The sequence below is a fragment of the Ranitomeya imitator genome, chromosome 1 (assembly GCF_032444005.1).
Source record: "Ranitomeya imitator isolate aRanImi1 chromosome 1, aRanImi1.pri, whole genome shotgun sequence".
Lineage (NCBI taxonomy): Eukaryota > Metazoa > Chordata > Amphibia > Anura > Dendrobatidae > Ranitomeya > Ranitomeya imitator.
The window spans coordinates 149,739,447-149,763,165 of record NC_091282.1 but is presented as its reverse complement, the minus strand read 5'-3'; the positions used below and the strand labels follow the sequence as shown (position 1 = coordinate 149,763,165).

The 23,719-nt window shown below is 43.7% G+C and overlaps 1 protein-coding gene across 2 annotated transcripts; it reads left to right on the top strand.

Annotated features, from left to right (window-relative positions):
- The first annotated feature begins 7,580 nt into the window (after positions 1-7,580).
- Positions 7,581-19,956, top strand: LYSMD3 (LysM domain containing 3). Of its 2 annotated transcripts, none has more exons than XM_069751730.1 (3): positions 7,581-7,762; positions 13,424-13,704; positions 18,427-19,956. In XM_069751730.1, the coding sequence occupies exons 2-3, from the start codon at positions 13,435-13,437 to the stop codon at positions 18,928-18,930; spliced, it is 774 nt and encodes a 257-aa protein (XP_069607831.1). In that variant the 5' UTR covers positions 7,581-7,762; positions 13,424-13,434; the 3' UTR covers positions 18,931-19,956. The 2 variants fall into 2 exon arrangements, with proteins under 2 accessions (XP_069607831.1, XP_069607822.1); XM_069751721.1 differs by lacking the exon at positions 7,581-7,762 and adding an exon at positions 10,290-10,415.
- Positions 19,957-23,719: the final 3,763 nt, after the last annotated feature.

Below are 23,719 nucleotides of genomic sequence, written 5' to 3'. Positions count from 1 at the left end.
CAGGGTAGAACAGCTTTTGTGCAGATAGCCCAAGAGGAGTGGTGGAACTCCCCAGTCTTGTAGACACAAGAGAACAATTATGGAAACAGGAACACATGGGCTACTTGCACAGTGAACAAGTCTGTATGATCATGTTCACACACCACCAAGAAACCTGAAGACACAAAAGAGAATAGTAAAACCAAAAACACTCAGTTTGAAAAAATGTTGCAGTAATCCGCAAGTGCTAGTAAAAGATGTAAAATACAGGGTATTTGGTTGATACGTTTTTTGCAAAAAATGTATACTAAGCTGCTCTACCAATCTTCACGGTATACCCTTATCAGAGCAGTCCTAACTAATGTATGCAATCCCTATCTGATGTATTTAAAAACCTGATCATCTGTATATAACCTGTGTGAACAGGGTTCAGAGAGGAAAAATCCATGTGTGCATACAGGGTAGAACAGCTTTTGTGCAGATAGCCCAAGAGGAGTGGTGGAACTCCCCAGTCTTGTAGACACAAGAGAACAATTATGGAAACAGGAACACATGGGCTACTTGCACAGTGAACAAGTCTGTATGATCATGTTCACACACCACCAAGAAACCTGAAGACACAAAAGAGAATAGTAAAACCAAAAACACTCAGTTTGAAAAAATGTTGCAGTAATCCGCAAGTGCTAGTAAAAGATGTAAAATACAGGGTATTTGGTTGATACGTTTTTTGCAAAAAATGTATACTAAGCTGCTCTACCAATCTTCACGGTATACCCTTATCAGAGCAGTCCTAACTAATGTATGCAATCCCTATCTGATGTATTTAAAAACCTGATCATCTGTATATAACCTGTGTGAACAGGGTTCAGAGAGGAAAAATCCATGTGTGCATACAGGGTAGAACAGCTTTTGTGCAGATAGCCCAAGAGGAGTGGTGGAACTCCCCAGTCTTGTAGACACAAGAGAACAATTATGGAAACAGGAACACATGGGCTACTTGCACAGTGAACAAGTCTGTATGATCATGTTCACACACCACCAAGAAACCTGAAGACACAAAAGAGAATAGTAAAACCAAAAACACTCAGTTTGAAAAAATGTTGCAGTAATCCGCAAGTGCTAGTAAAAGATGTAAAATACAGGGTATTTGGTTGATACGTTTTTTGCAAAAAATGTATACTAAGCTGCTCTACCAATCTTCACGGTATACCCTTATCAGAGCAGTCCTAACTAATGTATGCAATCCCTATCTGATGTATTTAAAAACCTGATCATCTGTATATAACCTGTGTGAACAGGGTTCAGAGAGGAAAAATCCATGTGTGCATACAGGGTAGAACAGCTTTTGTGCAGATAGCCCAAGAGGAGTGGTGGAACTCCCCAGTCTTGTAGACACAAGAGAACAATTATGGAAACAGGAACACATGGGCTACTTGCACAGTGAACAAGTCTGTATGATCATGTTCACACACCACCAAGAAACCTGAAGACACAAAAGAGAATAGTAAAACCAAAAACACTCAGTTTGAAAAAATGTTGCAGTAATCCGCAAGTGCTAGTAAAAGATGTAAAATACAGGGTATTTGGTTGATACGTTTTTTGCAAAAAATGTATACTAAGCTGCTCTACCAATCTTCACGGTATACCCTTATCAGAGCAGTCCTAACTAATGTATGCAATCCCTATCTGATGTATTTAAAAACCTGATCATCTGTATATAACCTGTGTGAACAGGGTTCAGAGAGGAAAAATCCATGTGTGCATACAGGGTAGAACAGCTTTTGTGCAGATAGCCCAAGAGGAGTGGTGGAACTCCCCAGTCTTGTAGACACAAGAGAACAATTATGGAAACAGGAACACATGGGCTACTTGCACAGTGAACAAGTCTGTATGATCATGTTCACACACCACCAAGAAACCTGAAGACACAAAAGAGAATAGTAAAACCAAAAACACTCAGTTTGAAAAAATGTTGCAGTAATCCGCAAGTGCTAGTAAAAGATGTAAAATACAGGGTATTTGGTTGATACGTTTTTTGCAAAAAATGTATACTAAGCTGCTCTACCAATCTTCACGGTATACCCTTATCAGAGCAGTCCTAACTAATGTATGCAATCCCTATCTGATGTATTTAAAAACCTGATCATCTGTATATAACCTGTGTGAACAGGGTTCAGAGAGGAAAAATCCATGTGTGCATACAGGGTAGAACAGCTTTTGTGCAGATAGCCCAAGAGGAGTGGTGGAACTCCCCAGTCTTGTAGACACAAGAGAACAATTATGGAAACAGGAACACATGGGCTACTTGCACAGTGAACAAGTCTGTATGATCATGTTCACACACCACCAAGAAACCTGAAGACACAAAAGAGAATAGTAAAACCAAAAACACTCAGTTTGAAAAAATGTTGCAGTAATCCGCAAGTGCTAGTAAAAGATGTAAAATACAGGGTATTTGGTTGATACGTTTTTTGCAAAAAATGTATACTAAGCTGCTCTACCAATCTTCACGGTATACCCTTATCAGAGCAGTCCTAACTAATGTATGCAATCCCTATCTGATGTATTTAAAAACCTGATCATCTGTATATAACCTGTGTGAACAGGGTTCAGAGAGGAAAAATCCATGTGTGCATACAGGGTAGAACAGCTTTTGTGCAGATAGCCCAAGAGGAGTGGTGGAACTCCCCAGTCTTGTAGACACAAGAGAACAATTATGGAAACAGGAACACATGGGCTACTTGCACAGTGAACAAGTCTGTATGATCATGTTCACACACCACCAAGAAACCTGAAGACACAAAAGAGAATAGTAAAACCAAAAACACTCAGTTTGAAAAAATGTTGCAGTAATCCGCAAGTGCTAGTAAAAGATGTAAAATACAGGGTATTTGGTTGATACGTTTTTTGCAAAAAATGTATACTAAGCTGCTCTACCAATCTTCACAGTATACCCTTATCTTTACTAAAAGATGTAGGAGCGTAAATTTGCAACTCCAGTGAATCCTACAATCAGAGCAGGAATAAAACTGAAACAAGCACACTGGCAGTGTGCCACAGAAACAAAAACCAAACACTTATCTTTGCTGAAATAGGCAGCGAGCATGAGAAGCCAGAAAGTGATCCAACACTTCACAAGGAACATTGACTACTGGCAAGGGCTAAAGGATCCTGCCCACTTAAATATCCCAGTCAGAATTGTAATCATCCAATACACTTGGCCAGGTCTGTGACTCAGAGACAACCACTGGAGGGAACCCAAGAGCAGAATTCACAACACATACTGCCGAACAAAAAGTGGAATAACACGCGATCAAAAAGACAGATATAAATAACCATGATACTGCTGAAAACGTCATCTTGTCCCGCAAAAAACGAGCTGCCATACAGCATCATCAGCAAAAAAATAAAAAAGTTATAGTCCTGAGAATAAAACGATGCAAAAATAATTATTTTTTCTGTAAAATAGTTTTTATCGTATAAAGGCGCTAAAACATAAAAAAATGATATAAATGAGGTGTCACTGTAATCGTACTGACCCGAAGAATAAAACTGCTTTATCAATTTTACCAAACGCGGAATGGTATAAACGCCTCCCCCAAAAGAAATTCATGAATAGCTGGTTTTTGGTCATTCTGCCTCACAAAAATCGGAATAAAAAGCGATCAAAAAATGTCACGTGCCCGAAAATGTTACCAATAAAAACGTCAACTCGTCCCGCAAAAAACAAGACCTCACATGACTCTGTGGATCAAAATATGGAAAAATTATAGCTCTCAAAATGTGGTAACGCAAAAAATATTTTTTGCAATAAAAAGCGTCTTTCAGTGTGTGACGGCTGCCAATCATAAAAATCCGCTAAAAAACTCGCTATAAAAGTAAATCAAACCACCCTTCATCACCCCCTGTTAGGGAAAAATTAAAAAAATGAATTTATTTCCATTTTCCTATTAGGGTTAGGGCTAGGGTTAGGGTTAGGACTAGGGTTAGGGCTAGGGTTAGGGCTAGGGTTAGGGATAGGGCTAGGGTTAGGGCTAGGGTTAGGGTTAGGGTTGGGGCTACAGTTAGGGTTGGGGATAAAGTTAGTGTTAGGGTTTAGATTACATTTACAGTTGGGAATAGGGTTGGGATTAGGGTTAGGGCTGTGTCTGGGTTAGAGGTGTGGTTAGGGTTACTGTTGGGATTAGGGTTAGGGATGTGTTTGGATTAGGGTTTCAGTTATAATTGGGGGGTTTCCACTGTTTAGGCACATCAGGGGCTCTCCAAACACGACATAGCGTCCAATCTCAATTCCAGCCAATTCTGCGTTGAAAAAGTAAAACAGTGCTCCTTCCCTTCCGAGCTCTCCCGTGTGCCCAAACAGGGGTTTACCCCAACATATGGGGTATCAGCGTACTCAGGACAAATAGGACAACAACTTTTGGGGTCCAATTTCTCCTTTTACCCTTGGGAAAATACAAAACTGGGGGCTAAAAAATAATTTTTGTGGGAAAAAAAAGGATTTTTTATTTTCACGGCTCTGCGTTATAAACTGTAGTGAAACACTTGGGGGTTCAAAGTTCTCACAACACATCTAGATGAGTTCCCTGAGGGGTCTAGTTTCCAATATGGGGTCACTTGTGGGGGGTTTCTACTGTTTAGGTACATTAGGGGCTCTGCAAACGCAATGTGACGCCTGCAGACTATTCCATCTAAGTCTGCATTCCAAATGGCACTCCTTCCCTTCCGAGCCCTCCCATGCGCCCAAACGGTGGTTCCCCCCACATATGGGGTATCAGCGTACTCAGGACAAATTGGACAACAACTTTTGGGGTCGAATTTCTCCTCTTACCCTCGGGGAAATACAAAACTGGGGGCTAAAAAATAATTTTTTGGGGAAAGTTTTTTTTTTTTTATTTTCACGGCTCTGCGTTACAAACTGTAGTAAAACACTTGGGGGTTCAAAGTTCTAACAACACATCTAGATGAGTTCCTTAGGGTGTCTAGTTTCCAAAATGGTGTCACTTGTGGGGGGTTTCTACTGTTTAGGTACATTAGGGGCTCTGCAAACGCAATGTGACACCTGCAGACCATTCCAGCTAAGTCTGCATTCCAAATGGAGCTCCTTCCCTTCTGAGCCCTCCCATGCGCCCAAACAGTGGTTCCCTCCCACTTATGGGGTATCAGCGTACTCAGGACAAATTGGACAATAAATTTTGGGGTCCAATTTCTCCTGTTACCCTCGGGAAAATACAAAACTGGGGGCTAAAAAATAATTTTTGTGGGAAAAAATTTTTGTTTTATTTTTACGGCTCTGCATTATAAACTTCTGTCAAGCTCTTGGTGGGTCAAAGCGCTCACCACACATCTAGATAAGTTCCTCAGGGGGTCTACTTTCCAAAATGGTGTCACTTGTGGGGGGTTTCTACTGTTTAGGTACATTAGGGGCTCTGCAAACGCAATGTGACACCTGCAGACCATTCCATAAGTCTGCATTCCAAATGGCGCTCCTTCCCTTCCGAGCCCTCCCATGCGCCCAAACAGTGGTTCCCCCCACATATTGTGTATAATCGCACTCAGGACAAATTGGGCAACAAATTTTGGGGTCCAATTTCTCCTGTTACCCTCGGGAAAATACAAAACTGGGGGCTAAAAAAATAATTTTTGTGGGAAAAAATTTTTGTTTTATTTTTATTTTTTTTCTGCATTATAAACTTCTGTGATGCCCTTGGTGGGTCAAAGCGCTCAAAACACATCTAGATAAGTTCCTTAGGGGGTCTACTTTCCAAAATGGTGTCACTTGTGGGGGGTTTCGGCACATCAGTGGCTCTCTAAACGCAACATGGCGTCCCATCTCAATTCCTGTCAATTTTGCATTGAAAAGTCAAACGGCGCTCCATCCCTTCCGAGCTCTCCCATGTGCCCAAACAGTGGTTTACCCCCACATATGGGGTATCAGCGTACTCAGGACAAATTTTACAACAACTTTTGGGGTCCATTTTCTCCTGTTACCCTTGGTAAAATAAAACAAATTGATGCTGAAGTAAATTTTTTGTGAAAAAAAGTTAAATGTTCATTTTTATTTAAACATTCCAAAAATTCCTGTGAAGCACCAGAAGGGTTAATAAACTTCTTGAATATGGTTTTGAGCACCATAAGGGGTGCAGTTTTTAGAATGGTGTCACACTTGGGTATTTTATATCATATAGACCCCTCAAAATGACTTCAAATGAGATGTGGTCCCTAAAAAAAAATGGTGTTGTAAAAATGAGAAATTGCTCCCAAAAAAAATTTGGGTTCCAAAATTGTGCTGATGTAAAGTAGACATGTGGGAAATGTTACTTATTAAGTATTTTGTGTGACATATCTCTGTGATTTAATTGCATAAAAATTCAAAGTTGGAAAATTGTGAAATTTTCATAATTTTCGCCAAATTTCTGTTTTTTTCACAAATAAACGCAGGTACTATCAAAGAATTTTTACCACTATCATGAAGTACAATATGTCACGAGAAAACAATGTCAGAATCATCAGGATCCGTTGAAGCGTTCCAGAGTTATAACCTCATAAAGGGACAGTGGTCAGAATTGTAAAAATTGGCCCGGTCCATAACGTGCAAACCACCCTTGGGGGTAAAGGGGTTAATGGGGATGTCAGGCTTGGGGCTCAAGTCTACAGTCACTCTATGTGACTGCAGACTTATAAATCTTCACAGCGTGTGCTGTGAGGATTCGCAGGGAACAGGCGGGTGTGAGACCGCGATTCGCAGACATGTGGTTACGTGCCGACTAGACGTGTGTGGCCTTGCACAATACAAGTGAACTGAGAGAAGCCGGACACGTCTAGTCAGAATGTGGCTGGAAGTATTCAAATCGAATACGTGCTATGACATGAGCCCGCTCCTGGTGAATCCTGACAGCACGCACTGTGAGGATTTGACACCTAGGGTGACTACAGACTTGAGCCCCAAGCCTGGACAACCCCTTTAAACAGATTGCATGCTGGTTACTGTGACCGCAAGCATTGGCCTGGGTGTAACTTGTTGTGACTTGTCGCGGTACTCTAGGGGTGGTAATGTGCACAGTCACCTGTGTTGTAGCATCACTAAATAGCGATCATTTGGTGGAAAATCTGTGCTGTGGATAAAGTCGTCATACAACCCCAAGATTAAAGGGTCTTTCCACCCAGTGCAGCCTGCCGAATACGAAGAGTGTGTAACACATACACTGTTAGGATATGGCTCCGCGCAGTAGTCACATGACCAAGTGTATGTGATTGGTGCACCTGCAGTCATGTGACTAGTCTCTCAGCCTCTTCTCTCTAATATTAGACTATTACACAAATGCATATGAAAGTTTCCACATAGTCCCACTTTACAGCCAGCAGGGGGCGGTGTGATCCCTATGTGAGGAATCCCCGGGAAATGAGTGAAGCTCCTCAGTGCCGCGCTGGCATTACACCTTGGCATTACACCGTCCTCTCACCGCCGCACTTGGCGGCCATCTGGGGAATACACAGAGACGTCCCCAACCACTTTTCGTTTCGCCCACACTAGACATGCCGGCAAGGACGCTCCGGCGTCTTACGTCACACGAATGCGCAGGAACCAAGGGCGTGACGCCGCAGATTGCGGACGTGGCTACGGAGGAGAGCGCGCTCCCGCTTGCGGCGTCTTTTCTGCCGCGGGGGCGCGCAGACAGAACAGTGGAGTGGACGGTGGCCGAGATGAGTCCTGCCATGGAGAGCCGACTGGAGGAGAAAGTGGGCAGTGCCAGTGAGTGACGGGGCAGCTGCTGAGCCGGGGGTAAGGCAGATGTTTAGTTATTTGGGCCGCTCCGTCTGGTCGGCATCACTCCTCCTGTGTGTGGTGATGGCTGAGCCGCTCGTCCTGTGCTCTGCTGTGTCCGGCTATCCATCCTCGTCACCTCCCTCTCGGGGGTCCCCACTGCGGGGTCTCTGATAACGTTTAGTGAAAAACAAACGAACGCTGATTCTACTTCATCGGGTTTTGGTACAAGAGAGGCTGAGCCCTGCATTGTTTCAGTGTTTTTTTTTTTGCACCACCCATTGCTTTCAATGTGAAAAACGCGAAAGAAGTAACGTGCTGCATTCTGCAAAAACCAAGGACTGTCCAGAAACCCAATGTGTGGGCATGAGCGTGCTGAAATCTCAGGACTCTGCTGGTACTGGACAACGCAGCTGAAAATTAGCATAAAAATCAGCATAAATCCTCTGGGAAAAAGCAACGTGTGAACGTCGCCTAAGACCACTGTGAATGTCTCGGTGTTTGCTGGTTGTAGGGCAGTTTCAGTGGAGGGGTGCGACCAGAAGCCTGATTGTAGGCGGTCGAAGAGGGAGCAGGAAGATAGATGGGAGGACAGTTCAAGGTAGACGTGTTGTTCCAGTAGTTTGGAGGCATAGGGGAGAAGTGATATAGGGCGATAGCTAGATACAGAGGATGGGTCAGGAGAGGGCTTTTTGAGGATAGGTGTGATGGAGGCATGTTTAAAGCTTGAGGGGAAAACACCAGTTGTTAGTGATAGGTTGAAGAGATGGGTTAGGGTTGGGATGAAGACTGTGGTGAGGTTTGGGATGAGGTGGGATGGGATCGGGTCAAGTGCACAGGTGGTGAGATGCGATCTTGAGAGTAGAGTGGAGAGTCGATCTTCTGTAATGGTGGAGAAGTTGGTTTTGGAGGAGGAGGGCTAGCCAGTTAGGAGAAAGGGCTCTGGGGGTTGTTGACCAAAACTTGTCTTTGATGTTCTCAATCTTCTGCTTGACAAATGGCGCAAAGTCTTCAGCTGAGATGAGTGGGGAGGGAGGAGGTGCTGGGGGACGGAGGAGAGAGTTGAAGGTGTTGAATAACTGTTTAGGGTTGTGAGACAGGGAGGATATGAGAGATGAGAAGTAGGTTTGTTTAGCTGTGGCGAGTGTGGTCTTGAAAGTAGTGAGGGACTGTTTGAATGCGATGAAGTGCTCGTTGGAGTGGGATCTTTTCCATCTCTGCTCAGCAGCCCTGGAAGCTCGCCTCAGTTCTTTGGTCAGGCTGGTGAGCCAGGGTTGTCTGTTGATTTTGCAAGCTTTGGTATGTGTGAGAGGGGCAGCAGATTCCAGAGCTACAGCTATTGTGGTTTTATACAAAGCAGCAGCGGCATCCGCATTGTGTAGCGAACTTATGTCTGAGAGGGAGAAGGGATTCAGACAGTGAGTGTAGATGGAGGTGTTTAAGATTTCTGCAAGGTTGTTCAAGATTATGGGATGTAGAGGGAAGAGAATGTGAGTAGGTTGTGGTCCGAAAGAGGGAGAGGCTAGTTAGAGAGGTTAGATAGGGAGCAGAGGCGGGTGAAGATGAGGTCCAGTGTGTGGCCATCTTTGTGGATGGCTGCAGAAGACCTATGATTGAGGCCAAAGGAGGAAGTAAGAGTTAGGAGTTTAGTGGCAGCTGAGAGGGAAGTGTCATTGGAGATGTTGAAGTCGCCCATGATGATAGTGGGGATGTCCGGAAAGGAAATGAAGTAGCCAGGTGGTAAAGTGGTCAAAGAAGGTGGTGGCTGGCCCTGGAGGACAGTAAACGACATTCAGTTGGAGGGGGAGTAGATTCCCACAGAGTGCACCTCAAAGGAAGGGAGGGTAACAGAGGGTGGCAGTGGGATTAGGGTGAAGGAGCAGTTATCTGACAGGAAAAAAACAACTCCTCCACCATACTTGCTGCTGGGGCAGGGGGTACAAGACTGCAGCAAGGGAGGCTGTGTCAGAGGGGGTGAGACAGTTTTCGGTGATGGCGAGGAAGGAAAGTTTGTGAGTAATGAAAAGATCATGGATGTAGGAAAGTTTGTTGCAGACAGAGCGAGCGTTCCATAGTGCTCCTGTTAGTGGGACTGGGCGAATGGGGGTAAGGTTAGAGAGGTTACGGAAAGTTGTGATAGAGCATGGATGGAAGATAGAAATGACTGTGGGAATGTGGGGAGGATTTGGAGCAATATCACCTGCAGTGAGCAGGTGAGGGCATGAGGGGACTGTCTGTGTTTGGATACAGAGGATTGTATGTTGAGGAACAGTTCAGAAGAGGAGGTGAGATGGATGGGGAGGATTAAAGAAGAGATGACAAGTTCCTTAGGGTACCGTCACACAGTGGCATTTTGATCGCTACGACGGCACGATCCGTGACGCTCCAGCATCGTAACAATATCGCTCCAGCGTCGTAGACTGCGGTCACACTTTGCAATGTACGACGCTGGAGCGATAATTTCATGACGTATGTGCGATGTAGAAGCCGTTGGTTACTATGCGCACATCGTATACAATATCGTGCACATCTTTCTTACTTTCTTACACCATGCGATCATGCCGCCACAGCGGGACACTAGACGACGAAAGAAAGTTTCAAACGATCTGCTACGACGTACGATTCTCAGCGGGGTCCCTGATCGCAGGAGCGTGTCAGACACAGCGAGATCGTAAGTATATCGCTGGAACGTCACAGATCGTGCTGTCGTAGCGATCAAAATGCCACTGTGTGACGGTACCCTTAGTGTAGTTAAATAAATAGGGCAGCACACTGCAGCGCCAAAACATGCAAACTTGAAAACACGAAATTTAAACTGCATTACTGCACTAGAAATATGAAAAATGAGAGCTTTTAGCGCATAAAAATGGCCAATTTTATGTGTACCTCGTAGCCACTTTACGGCATCTCTCTTATACGAGGTCCTACTCTAAACCTACCTCGCTGAGAATAAACGTCTCCATCTGAATGGGTACATGTGAAACCTCTCCTTGGACTCAAATTCTCTCTCACTGTGGAGGGGTATTGGACCTACTATAATTAAAACACCTGAAGCTAGGAGGCAGGGAGTGCACGATCAGAAGGCTAGAGAATACATTTCAAAAAACCTGATCTGCACATCCAAACATAGACTGAGTGTGAACAGGTGCTGAACCCAGAGTCGCCAACTCGTATATAGTTAAATAAATAGGGCAGCACACTGTATACGAGACTGTGCAGATCAGGTTTTTTGAAATGTATTCTCTAGCCTTCTGATCGTGCACTCCGCCTCCTAGCTTCAGGTGTTTTAATTATAGTAGGTCCAATACCCCTCCACAGTGAGAGAGAATTTGAGTCCAAGGAGAGGTTTCACATGTACCCATTCAGATGGAGACGTTTATTCACAGTGAGGTAGGTTTAGAGTAGGACCTCGTATAAGAGAGATGCCGTAAAGTGGCTACGAGGTACACATAAAATTGGCCATTTTTATGCGCTAAAAGCTCTCATTTTTCATATTTCTAGTGCAGTAATGCAGTTTAAATTTCGTGTTTTCAAGTTTGCATGTTTTGGCGCTGCAGTGTGCTGCCCTATTTATTTAACTATATACGAGTTGGCGACTCTGGGTTCAGCACCTGTTCACACTCAGTCTATGTTTGGATGTGCAGATCAGGTTTTTTGAAAGGTACCCTTAGTGTAGTGATTAGAGGGGTTAAGGTACCTTCACACATAACGATATTGTTAACGATATCATTGCTATTTGTGACGTAGCAACGATATCGTTAATGAAATCGTTATGCGTGACAGCAACCAACGATCAGGCCCCTGCTGGGAGATCGTTGGTCGCTGAATAAAGTCCAGAACTTTATTTCGTCGCTGGACTCCTGCTGACATCGCTGGATCGGCGTGTGTGACACCGATCCAGCGATGTCTTCACTGGTAACCAGGGTAAACATCGGGTAACTAAGCGCAGGGCCGCGCTTAGTAACCCGATGTTTACCCTGGTTACCATGCTAAAAGTAAAAAAAAACAAACACTAGATACTTACCTACCGCTGTCTGTCCTCCAGCGCTGTGCTCTGCACTCCTCCTGTACTGGCTGTGAGCCGGAAAGCAGAGCGGTGACGTCACCGCTCTGCTTTCCGGCTCACAGCCAGTACAGGAGGAGAGCAGAGAAGCAGAGCGCAGCGCTGGAGGACAGACAGCGGTAGGTAAGTATCTAGTGTTTGTTTTTTTTTACTTTTAGCATGGTAACCAAGGTAAACATCGGGTTACTAAGCGCGGCCCTGCGCTTAGTTACCCGATGTTTACCCTGGTTACCGGGGACCTCGGGATAGTTGGTCGCTGGAGAGCTGTCTGTGTGACAGCTCTCCAGCGACCAAACAGCGACGCTGCAGCGATCCGGATCGTTGTCGGTATCGCTGCAGCGTCGCTTAATGTGAAGGGGCCTTTAGTAGAAAGTGAAGGATTATAGGGGAGAGAGTGAAAACAAACAAACATTGTTTACAATGACTGTATCCAGTTACCTTCAGTTCCCTTCTGTTTCAATTCTGGAATTAATTCAGAGCATTACATTTATGTGATACACTGGGCAGACTGACATCTTGGTAGACTTATGCTATACAATATATGTGCAACAAAGTGCATTCAGGTGTGAAGCAGACGGGAGTGGCCTGTGCTCCTCTTGGTCAGATAATTAAGAGGGAGCCAGATGTATATGATCAAGGCAGTGTAAACAAGGTCATAAATAACATTGGGGATATTGCAGAGTTCAGTAGAAAAGCACACAAAGTTTTGTTACAGGCTGAGATGGGAAAGTTCAGTTTGGAAGAGCTGGATGACATACCTGCAGGGAGAATAGATAAATGTACATGCTGATTAGAGTGCGATGATGGCAGGGTACAATCTCTATACATCATTCTGGAATTCTGAGCATTACACTTCTATGATACTATTGTGTGTTCTCGATACTATTGTATGTTCTTGCTACCATTGAATAGTTGTGACAGCTTGCACCTGTTGACACTTGTCTTCTTCCTTTGGAGGTGCCGGCCAGGTATTTTTTTTTATTTTTTATGTCTGTAGTACACTCCTTCTGACTGAGCACTACTCCCATCAGGCATTTTTAATAAGAGCTGGATCCTTCCTGCCCTTAAAATTGCAATTGTAATGCCGTGAGCAACATTTGTTCCAACGAAGGGGTACACCTTGTCACTGGCTGGTGGGATCTCATGAATTGGCTAATTTGTGCGCTAAGTACGTTCATTTTTAGCATACTTTCTCTAGCAGTGATGCCGTTCCAATGTCACACATTCGGTGTTTGCATGTTCTAGCTTCGTTTTGGAGAAAAAAACGCATCCTGCAAATGTGCCCGCAGGATGCGTTTTTCTCCATAGACTTGCATTAGCGACGCATTGCGACGTATGGCCACACGTCGCATCCGTCATGCGACGGATGCGTCGTGTTTTGGCAGACCCTCGGCACAAAAAACCGTTACATGTAAAGTTTTTTTGTGCGTCGAGTCCGCCATTTTCGATCCGTCCCCTCCCCGGACATTATAATGGGGCAGCGGATGCAGTTCATTTCTTTCACAACGTCCGTCGGGCCGACGCATGGCGACGGCCCCATACTGACGCCCGTGTGAAAGTAGCCTTACTTATTGTATATGTGTCTTCTCCCTGATTGTTTCTAATCTCTCCTGCAGGTGAGCGGAGGATGGCCAGCAGACATGAGTCCCGGAGATACTTGAAGCCCACATCGGTGTTGTCTACAACATCAGGCCAGAGCTATCACTTTGCAGCCATGGCTAACTCTGAGAATGAGGTGTCAGAAGAAGAGGCAGAGGAATATGAACTAAGACCACGAGGGCGAGAGAAGGCGAGAAGAAGCACGTCCCGAGAACGTCTGGATGATATTATACTTATAAATAAGGACATTGTTGAAGGGGACACCTTAAACTCTATAGCCCTACAGCATTGCTGTACTGTAAGTGATCTTTCTTGCTTTTCTGACGTACACCATGTAGTTTGAGCCAGAAGTTGTGTGGGGTTTTTTTTTTTGTTGTTTTTTTTTGTTGCAGATAAGTAATTATTAATGATTTGCATCTAGCATATATTTGTATACAGTGATTGTAACATTGCAAATACAGTTTTGCTGAAAATGTATGACTTCACATTCAATGGTCTAACTTGAAGTTCGTGGGCTCTAATGCAAAATCTCCAGGTCCCTTAAGAAGTGCTGTTTCTTGTCCAGCCTCGGTACAAGTTTGCTGTCACTTTGTGACTGCAGACTTGTGAATCTTCACAGCACCCACACTGCGTGCTGTGAGGATTCTCCAGTGCCGGTGCCAGGATTGGGCTGTCATGTGACCGCATGTATGCAATTTGAATACTTTTGACCACATTCCAACTAGACGTGCGCAGCCTTGCTCAATACAATTGCGTTGACCGAGGCTGTGCACGTCTAGTCGGTACGCTACCAGATGTATACAAATTACAGCCAACTCTGTTAATAGTATTGGGATTCTCATACGAGCCAAAGGGATCCTTGGGTCCTTATACTCTCCAGGGCCCGAGTGTGACTTCTGTCTAGGCACCCACTTTAGTTAGGGTTCAAATAGACAGGATAATAGTTGGAAACGAGCAGCCCTAGGAATTGTCATTTCCATGATTATGTATGTTAGCAAGAAATTATTTTTTTATTTAGTTTAAATAAAACTTTTCTTTCTTTATGGATAGTACTTTGCAAGAGACTGTCTAAATAGCTCAACCATCACATGATGAGTAAGCAAAGCACTTAATTCTGGGGTTTAATGATTTTTATGCAAACTTTAATATCATTGACCTTGTCAGCACATTGTACTGTGTAAACGGGTCATGTGCCAGCAAAAACATGATGTTCTGTACTCGCAGAACATTCATATAATGTCAAGTTAAAGATCCCTCCACTTGCATATAGCCGAACAGCTGGTGTTTGGGCTTTTAATCCATGGACAGCTTGGGTCCACCAGAGGGATGCCGCTCTTAGGCCGAGGTCACACTTGCGAGTGTGATGCGATTAACTCGCATGAGTCTCTCGCATCAATACCCGGCGCTCGGGACCGGAGCGTTCAGCTGCATGTATTTCTATGCAGCCGCACGTTCTGGTCCACGTGCCGGCGGCAGTGCAGTGCAGTGTATGGATGCGAGAGACTCGTGCGCGTTTCTTGCATTGAACTCGCAAGTATGATCCCGGCCTTACTGAGAGGGTGGGAGAAGAGGAACTTGGAGCATAGCTGACTTTTTTTAGGATTTTAAATAACCTCTATAAAAGAATAGAACCTTCTTTAAATTGACTATCCAGGGAATATGCCACAATCGGCTAATAATTCCTATTTTCTGAAGCTCGCATGTCCACTTTGCGGTATAGACTTTGCTAACATGGGTTTAATGAGCTCTTTATTATACTAATGGAGGCCCAGACTTATCAGTCTTTTCTTTACAGGTGTCTTCCATTTATGTTCCATTTTTAGTTTTTAATTCATAAAACTGCATTAAGAAACCTAATCTTGCACCTTGCTTCAATGTCTGTACTGATAAAACGGTACACAAGTGTTTCTCCAATATGGCCACTTCTCAGAAAGTTATTTAAAGTAAAAAAAAAAAAAACAATACAATTTTTCTGGAACATGTTGTCACATAGCCACATAATGGGTGATAACTTGATGATTGGGCGTCTGACCTCTGGGACTTGCACTGATCTACACAATGGGGGACGTCTATCCCCGTTAGAATGGAGCGGCAGTGCACTCATTTGATCACTGACTCCATTCATTCCCTATGGTGCTGATGAGTGCCTTTTTGACAGTCCTATAGAGCAGGGGTGTCAAACTACATTCCTCCAGGGCAGCAAACAGGTCATGTTTTCAGGATTTCCTTGTATTGCACAGGTGATAATTTAATCACCTGCACAGAATGATTCCAGCACCTTGTGTAATGCAAAGGAAATCTTGAAAACACGCATGGTTTGCGGCCCTCGAGGAATGCAGTTTGACACCCCTGCTATAGAGAATGAATGGCGCTGCAGTTGGGCATCTGAACTGATGCTTCATTTTGTAATGTGGGTAAAAGTTCTCCTATCTCCAGATTGTAGGTTCGTGTGGTCGGACCCCCACCGAGCAATAAGTTATCACCTACACGGTGTACAATTGAAATGAAAAGTAGTTGGGAGTTAATTTGACTTGCATTAATGAAAGAATAATTTTTCAGCATTCAGATTACTGCTGTACTCTTTGAACTATAAGACACGCTTTTTGGTAAGACAAAAAACTGATGGGATGTCTTTGCGTATGCATGTGTTCGATGCGCTTGTGTACTTTGGACTGCGCATGTCCAGGAACTTATTTAGACACGCCCTCCTGGAAATATCAAACAAATGCGCATAAAAAGCGCAGAGGCATGTAAAAACGCATACGAATGCTGCAAATTTTTTTTGCTGTCATGCGTAAGCTGATGCGGATAAAAAACGCAGCATTATCCTGCATTTGCATGCGGATACGCTGCAGACTCAAACGCAAATGTGAAACTAGCTTAATACACACATTTCCTAAAATCTGTGACACTGTAAAAAGTGAAAAAATAGTACGGTAAGTAATGACCATATCCGCAGTGTTATGGAGCTGCATTATAATACTAGAATCCGTAATCCAATAATTGTTTGGAGCTAATCTACAGACGTCGAGTTCTCTGATAAGGCCGGGTCACACTTGCGAGTACAATGCAAGCAATTCACACTAGTCTCACATTAATATCCGGCACTGGCATCGGCACTCTGGACTGGAGTTTGCAGCTGGATGTACAGTCATGGCCAAAAGTTTTGAGAATGACACCAAAATTATATTTTCACATGCTCTGCTGCCCTTTGGTTTTTATTAGTGTTTGTCTGATGTTTATATCACATACAGGAATATAATTGCAATCATATTATGAGTACCAATAGGTTATATTGACAGTTAGAATTAGTTAATGCAGCAAGTCAATATTTGCAGTGTTGACCCTTCTTTTTCAAGACTTCTGCAATTCTCCCTGGCATGCTCTCAATCAACTTCTGGACCAAATCCTGACTGATAGCAGTCCATTCTTGCATAATCAATGCTTGTATTTTGCCAGAATTTGTTGGTTTTTGTTTGTCCACCCGTCTCTTGATTGACCACAAGTTCTCAATGGGATTAAGATCTGGGGAGTTTCCAGGCCATGGACCCAAAATCTCTATGTTTTGTTCCATGAGCCATTTAGTTATCACCTTTGCTTTATATGGCAAGGTGCTCCATCATGCTGGAAAAGGCATTGTTGGGCACCAAACTGCTCTTGGACGGTTGGGAGAAGTTGCTCTTGGAGGACATTCTGGTACCATTCTTTATTCATGGCTGTGTTTTTAGTCAAGACTGTGAGTGAGCCGATTCCCTTGGCTGAGAAGCAACCCCACACATGAATGGTTTCAAGATGCTTTACAGTTGGCATGAGACAAGACTGGTGGGAGCGCTCACCTCTTCTTCTCCGAATAAGCTGTTTTCCAGATGTCCCAAACAATTGAAAAGGGGATTCATCAGAGAAAATGACTTTGCCCCAGTCCTCAGCAGTCCACTCCCTGTACCTTTTGCAGAATATCAGTCGGTCCCTGATGTTTTTTCTGGAGAGAAGTGGCTTCTTTGCTGCCCTCCATGAAACCAGGCCTTGCTCAAAGAGTCTCCACCTCACAGTGCGTGCAGAAGCACTCACACCAGCCTGCTGCCATTCCTGAGCAAGCTCGGCACTGCTGGTAGTCCGATCCCGCAGCTGAAACAGTTTTAAGATACGGTCCTGGCGCTTGCTGGTCTTTCTTGGGTGCCCTGGAGCCTTTTTGACAATGGAAGCTCTCTCCTTGAAGTTCTTGATGATGCGATAGATTGTTGACTGAGGTGCAACCATTTTTGTGCAGTGCAATGATGGCTGCACGTGTTTGTTTAGAGATAACCATGGTTAACTGAAGAGAAACAATGATACCAAGCACCAGCCTCCTTTTAAAGTGTCCAGTGATGTCATTCTTACTTAATCATGACTGATTGATCGCCAGCCCTGTCCTCCTCAACACCCACACCTGTGTTAATGGATCAATCACTAAAACGATGTTAGCTGCTCCTTTTAAGGCAGGACTGCAATAATGTTGAAATGTGTTTTGGGGGTTAAAGTTCATTTTCTGGGCAAATATTGACTTTGCAAGTACAGTTATTGCGGTTTAAGCTGATCACTCTGACATTCAGGAGTATATGCAAATTGCCATTAGAAAAAATGAAGCAGTAGACTTTGGAAAAATTAATATTTGTCTCACTCAAAATTTGTCCATGACTGTATTTCTGTGCAGCTAAACGCTCCGGTCCCGAGTGACGGTGCCAGTGCCGGGTATTGAGGCGAGTTTCTCACATTACACCCGCAAGTGTGACCTCGGCCTAAGGCCAGAGTCAGACATGCGAGAAATGCGTCCATGTCTCGCATGTGAACAGCAAGCTCTGGCGCTCGGCGCCAGAGCTTGCTGTTCACATGCGAGACACGGATGTGTTTCTTGCATGTGTGTTCCTGGCCTAAGACTGAGTCCCATTACCGTGTAGTAAGTTATACCTTTGCAAGTTTTTTTTCTTTTTCCCTTGAAACTTTGGTCTGTATTTACTTTGTGCCTCTGTCTTTATATTCATAGGTCGCAGACCTCAAGAGAGCCAATAACCTGATCAACGAACAGGACTTCTTTGCATTGCGGTCACTAAAGATTCCAGTGAAGAGGTTCATTTTACTGACAGAGACTCATTTCTCCCCAAAAAGCAAAATCTCAAAAACATTATCTACCCAGCCTCCTGTAGCCGACCTGGACCTCCACCCCGCTCTAGAAGCACTTTCTACAGAGACCGCAGACTCTTTCTTACAAGAAGTAGACCGAGACATCGAACACATTGCGAGGGTCACCGACATGAAAAAGGAAAATCTACAAGAAGTCGTCTCTGCTTTAAGTCAAGAACTCCATGTTGAATCTGAACCCAAAGTTGCCCGACAAAAAGATCCTTATCATGGAGCGGATTGGGGTTTGGGCTGGTGGACGGCAGTTGTAATAATGGTCATTGTGGGAATAATCACACCAGTATTTTATTTTATTTATTACGAGGTATTAAACAAGGAACCTCCCTCTGATTCATCACATGGAGGGTGACATGGAAAGAGTAAATCTTCTGTTGAATTTCAAGTGCGATGAGACAGAACCAACTGTATGGTCATGTGAGGAGAAATAGAAGGCAATGAATACCTTTGAAGATCTCATGTACAAGGCTATGGTTTGACTCTTGTTGGTGTGTATGAGACCCCTACTGATCCTCCAGTGCCTCAGACTTCATCATACAGAGCTTTTCTGATGGATTCTGAGTGTATGGCAATGCATAGAGGCTGTAGGACTCTACTCTAGGAGCTCTGTAGTCTGTGCACAAGCCTCTGCCATGTGTATGAGCCTTCCAGTCCAGTTGCGTAGGCTACTATTTGGCCACCAAGCATTGATGACGACGCTTGTTCCAAATCATCTGTCCATTTAAACATGTTGGTAAAAAAAAAGAGAAAATCTTGTTTGTGGTCTCCTTGAATCATATGAGCCAGCATAAAAAAAAGTTTTCAGCAGCACGTTACCATGTAACAGAATGTGCTACAACAGCATTTACCCTATGGGGCACAACTTCTCTCCCTATACCATGTGGCCCACATGAATGGTCTCTTACAGAGGGTTATAGTCAGAAATCTGTCTAGATGGACCTTTTATAGTGTGGTTCTCATGAAATGATCCAGATCCCTTATAGGAGTGTGCTTTCCAATTCAGGACGACTGAAACAGATCATGGTATTGCGGGCATTAATACGATTTGCAAAAATGTGCATTTTGCCTATCGAAAGTACTACAATTGCAATGTTATTTTGGAGCTTATTTACATGGTTTTATCTATGGTTATTGTTGCTTTCTGTATTTTAAGGGAAGAGGACATGACCCGTGTGCTGGGGAGCCTTACAGCAATAATACCCTCCAGGGTGGGCTTTTATCCTATGTGAGGGTGAGGTTAGCATTACAGTACAATTGCTCCTTTGTGCGTGTGTTTTTTGTTTTTTTTGTACGAACTACAACGTTTCTAAGCTACGGGGAAAAAAACACTTGTATTTTATATTTCTCATCTAATAAAATCTATGATCTGCCATTTAAACTGTGTTTTGTATTCATTACAAACTATACAGTCTTGGGTTTCTATCAAATTTGTCAATTATTGAAGGGGTTGTCCAGTCTCAGAAGAAAAGTGTAAAATTACTTTGTGATGGCAAACTGCTGAATGATGACAGTGTGTGCAGCGTGCTCGGTCACGAGTCCCCATGGAGGTTGGCGGTCACATGCGTGTATATGATTTGCGTACTCTCGGTTATGCACCCATTTCCTCTGGTAGAACATGGCAAATCGCATACATAGTAACATAGTAACATAGTTAGTAAGGCCGAAAAAAGACATTTGTCCATCCAGTTCAGCCTATATTCCATCATAATAAATCCCCAGATCTACGTCCTTCTACAGAACCTAATAATTGTATGATACAATATTATTCTGCTCCAGGAAGACATCCAGGCCTCTCTTAAACCCCTCGACTGAGTTCGCCATCACCACCTCCTCAGGCAAGCAATTCCAGATTCTCACTGCCCTAACAGTAAAGAATCCTCTTCTATGTTGGTGGAAAAATCTTTGTGCCAGTCACCTTCCTTGGTATAAACAGATCCTCAGCGAGATATTTGTATTGTCCCCTTATATACTTATACATGGTTATTAGATCGCCCCTCAGTCGTCTTTTTTCTAGACTAAATAATCCTAATTTCTCTAATCTATCTGGGTATTGTAGTTCTCCCATCCCCTTTATTAATTTTGTTGCCCTCCTTTGTACTCTCTCTAGTTCCATTATATCCTTCCTGAGCACCGGTGCCCAAAACTGGACACAGTACTCCATGTGCGGTCTAACTAGGGATTTGTACAGAGGCAGTATAATGCTCTCATCATGTGTATCCAGACCTCTTTTAATGCACCCCATGATCCTGTTTGCCTTGGCAGCTGCTGCCTGGCACTGGCTGCTCCAGGTAAGTTTATCATTAACTAGGATCCCCAAGTCCTTCTCCCTGTCAGATTTACCCAGTGGTTTCCCATTCAGTGTGTAATGGTGATATTGATTCCTTCTTCCCATGTGTATAACCTTACATTTATCATTGTTAAACCTCATCTGCCACCTTTCAGCCCAAGTTTCCAACTTATCCAGATCCATCTGTAGCAGAATACTATCTTCTCTTGTATTAACTGCTTTACATAGTTTTGTATCATCTGCAAATATCGATATTTTACTGTGTAAACCTTCTACCAGATCATTAATGAATATGTTGAAGAGAACAGGTCCCAATACTGACCCCTGCGGTACCCCACTGGTCACAGCGACCCAGTTAGAGACTATACCATTTATAACCACCCTCTGCTTTCTATCACTAAGCCAGTTACTAACCCATTTACACACATTTTCCCCCAGACCAAGCATTCTCATTTTGTGTACCAACCTCTTGTGCGGCACGGTATCAAACGCTTTGGAAAAATCGAGATATACCACGTACAATGACTCACCGTGGTCAAGCCTATAGCTTACCTCTTCATAAAAACTGATTAGATTGGTTTGACAGGAGCGATTTCTCATAAACCCATGCTGATATGGAGTTAAACAGTTATTCTCATTGAGATAATCCAGAATAACATCACTCAGAAACCCTTCAAATATTTTACCAACAATAGAGGTTAGACTTACTGGCCTATAATTTCCAGGTTCACTTTTAGAGCCCTTTTTGAATATTGGCACCACATTTGCTATGCGCCAGTCCTTCGGAACAGACCCTGTCGCTATAGAGTCCCTAAAAATAAGAAATAATGGTTTATCTATTACATTACTTAGTTCTCTTAGTACTCGTGGGTGTATGCCATCCGGACCCGGAGATTTATCTATTTTAATCTTATTTAGCCGGTTCCGCACCTCTTCTTGGGTTAGATTGGTGACCCTTAATATAGGGTTTTCATTGTTTCTTGGGATTTCACCTAGCATTTCATTTTCCACCGTGAATACCGTGGAGAAGAAGGTGTTTAATATGTTAGCTTTTTCCTCGTCATCTACAACCATTCTTTCCTCACTATTTTTTAAGGGGCCTACATTTTCAGTTTTTATTCTTTTACTATTGATATAGTTGAAGAACAGTTTGGGATTAGTTTTACTCTCCTTAGCAATGTGCAGTCATGCAGTGACATGACCGTCCAGGCACATGGGGAACGTAGGGGGATTGTGCGCTGCGCCCTCTATCACAGTTTTGCAATCTGCAGACTCAGTGACTACACGCATTTCTTCTTAGACCGTACAACCTCTCTTACTGCCATGTCCATCAGAGCGCCACCTGGACACAATGCGGCCAATTTATCCTGCACTTCTCAACCCTTGCAATTTTTTTAAGTTTTTACTGGATTCCCAGTCCGCTCTTATATTTTAATTTTTTTAATTGGCTGAACTTGGCTAGTAGGAGGCATAGTTGAGCCCACCCAACATCATCATCACAATTTATGGCACAAGTGTAACTTATGACAGACCTGCATATCCGGTGATGAGAGTAAACCTCGCCACTCAGGAGGATGTGTGGCAATAGATGTGATTTTTTTTTTTTTTTACCATTCAACTGGTCCAGAGAACAGGTTGTGACGTTTCAGGCCAATGTGGACATTCATCAGATGATTGTGAGTATTAGGGTATGTGCCCACGCTGCGGATTTTCCTGCAGATTTTTCCGCAGCAGATTTGGAAAATCCGCAGTGCAAAACCACTGCGGTTTTCACTGCGGATTTTCTTGCGGTTTCTTCTGCGGGTTTTCACCAGCACTTTCCTATTGGTGCTGGTTGAAACCCGCTGCGGAATCCGCACAAACAATTGAAATGCTGCGGAAAATAATCCGCAGCGTTTCCGAGCTGCATTTTCCGCAGCATGTGCACAGCGGTTTTTTTTTTTCCCCTTAGGTTTACATGGTACTGTAAGCTTTGGGAAAACTGCTGCGGATCCGCAGCGTGTGCACACAGCCTTATAGTTCACACACCATACTATTTCATCAATGTCCTGGTTAGGATTTAACGGCGTCTATGCAGACAGTAACATAGTCACAACGCTCCAGCGCTAGTATCCATTACTTCTCGTGCTGACACAGTCTGAACCTTAAAGGGAACCTGTCACCTGAATTTGGCAGGACAGGTTTGCGGTCATATGTCCTGGAACACAGCAAAATACTTCCGGGACAGAGTGCGCCGGCGCATGCGCACTAAGGCTTTTCGGCTTTGCCCGCAGTTGGGCAAAGCATACTGCGCGTGCGCAACGCAAGATTGCCTTGCGCAGGCGTGTACTTTGTTTGTTTTCTTTCAACAGCCTTGTGACGAGGCCTAGGTGTTTTTGTCAAAACGTGGTTGAGGAAAAAAAAACTCAATTTGATAGAGAAAACCGCATTGCTGTTCAAATACTGCCTTTTTCAGGTGGAATGCTTTTAAAAAAAAAAAAAAAAAAACCCAGTAAAAACGCCCAAAAGAATAAGCTTGCATTTCTATGTGTAACGGCTTTCTGTGCACTTGTTCTGGCTTTTAAAAGTCTTACGGTATGTGCACACGATGCAGATTTGGTGCAGAATTTTCTGCATAAAATCTGCACTAAATCTGCATCTCCTGGCAGAATCCGCAGGTGCGTTTTTTATGAGTTTTTTGTGCGTTTTTGATGCGTTTTTTACGAATGGATTTCTATTATGGAGGGTGCAGAAACGCTGCAGAACTGCACAAAAGAAGTGACATGCACTTCTTTGAAATCTGCAGCGTTTCTGCGCAGATTTTTCTGCACCGTGTGCACAGCTTTTTTTTTTTCACATTGATTTACATTGTACT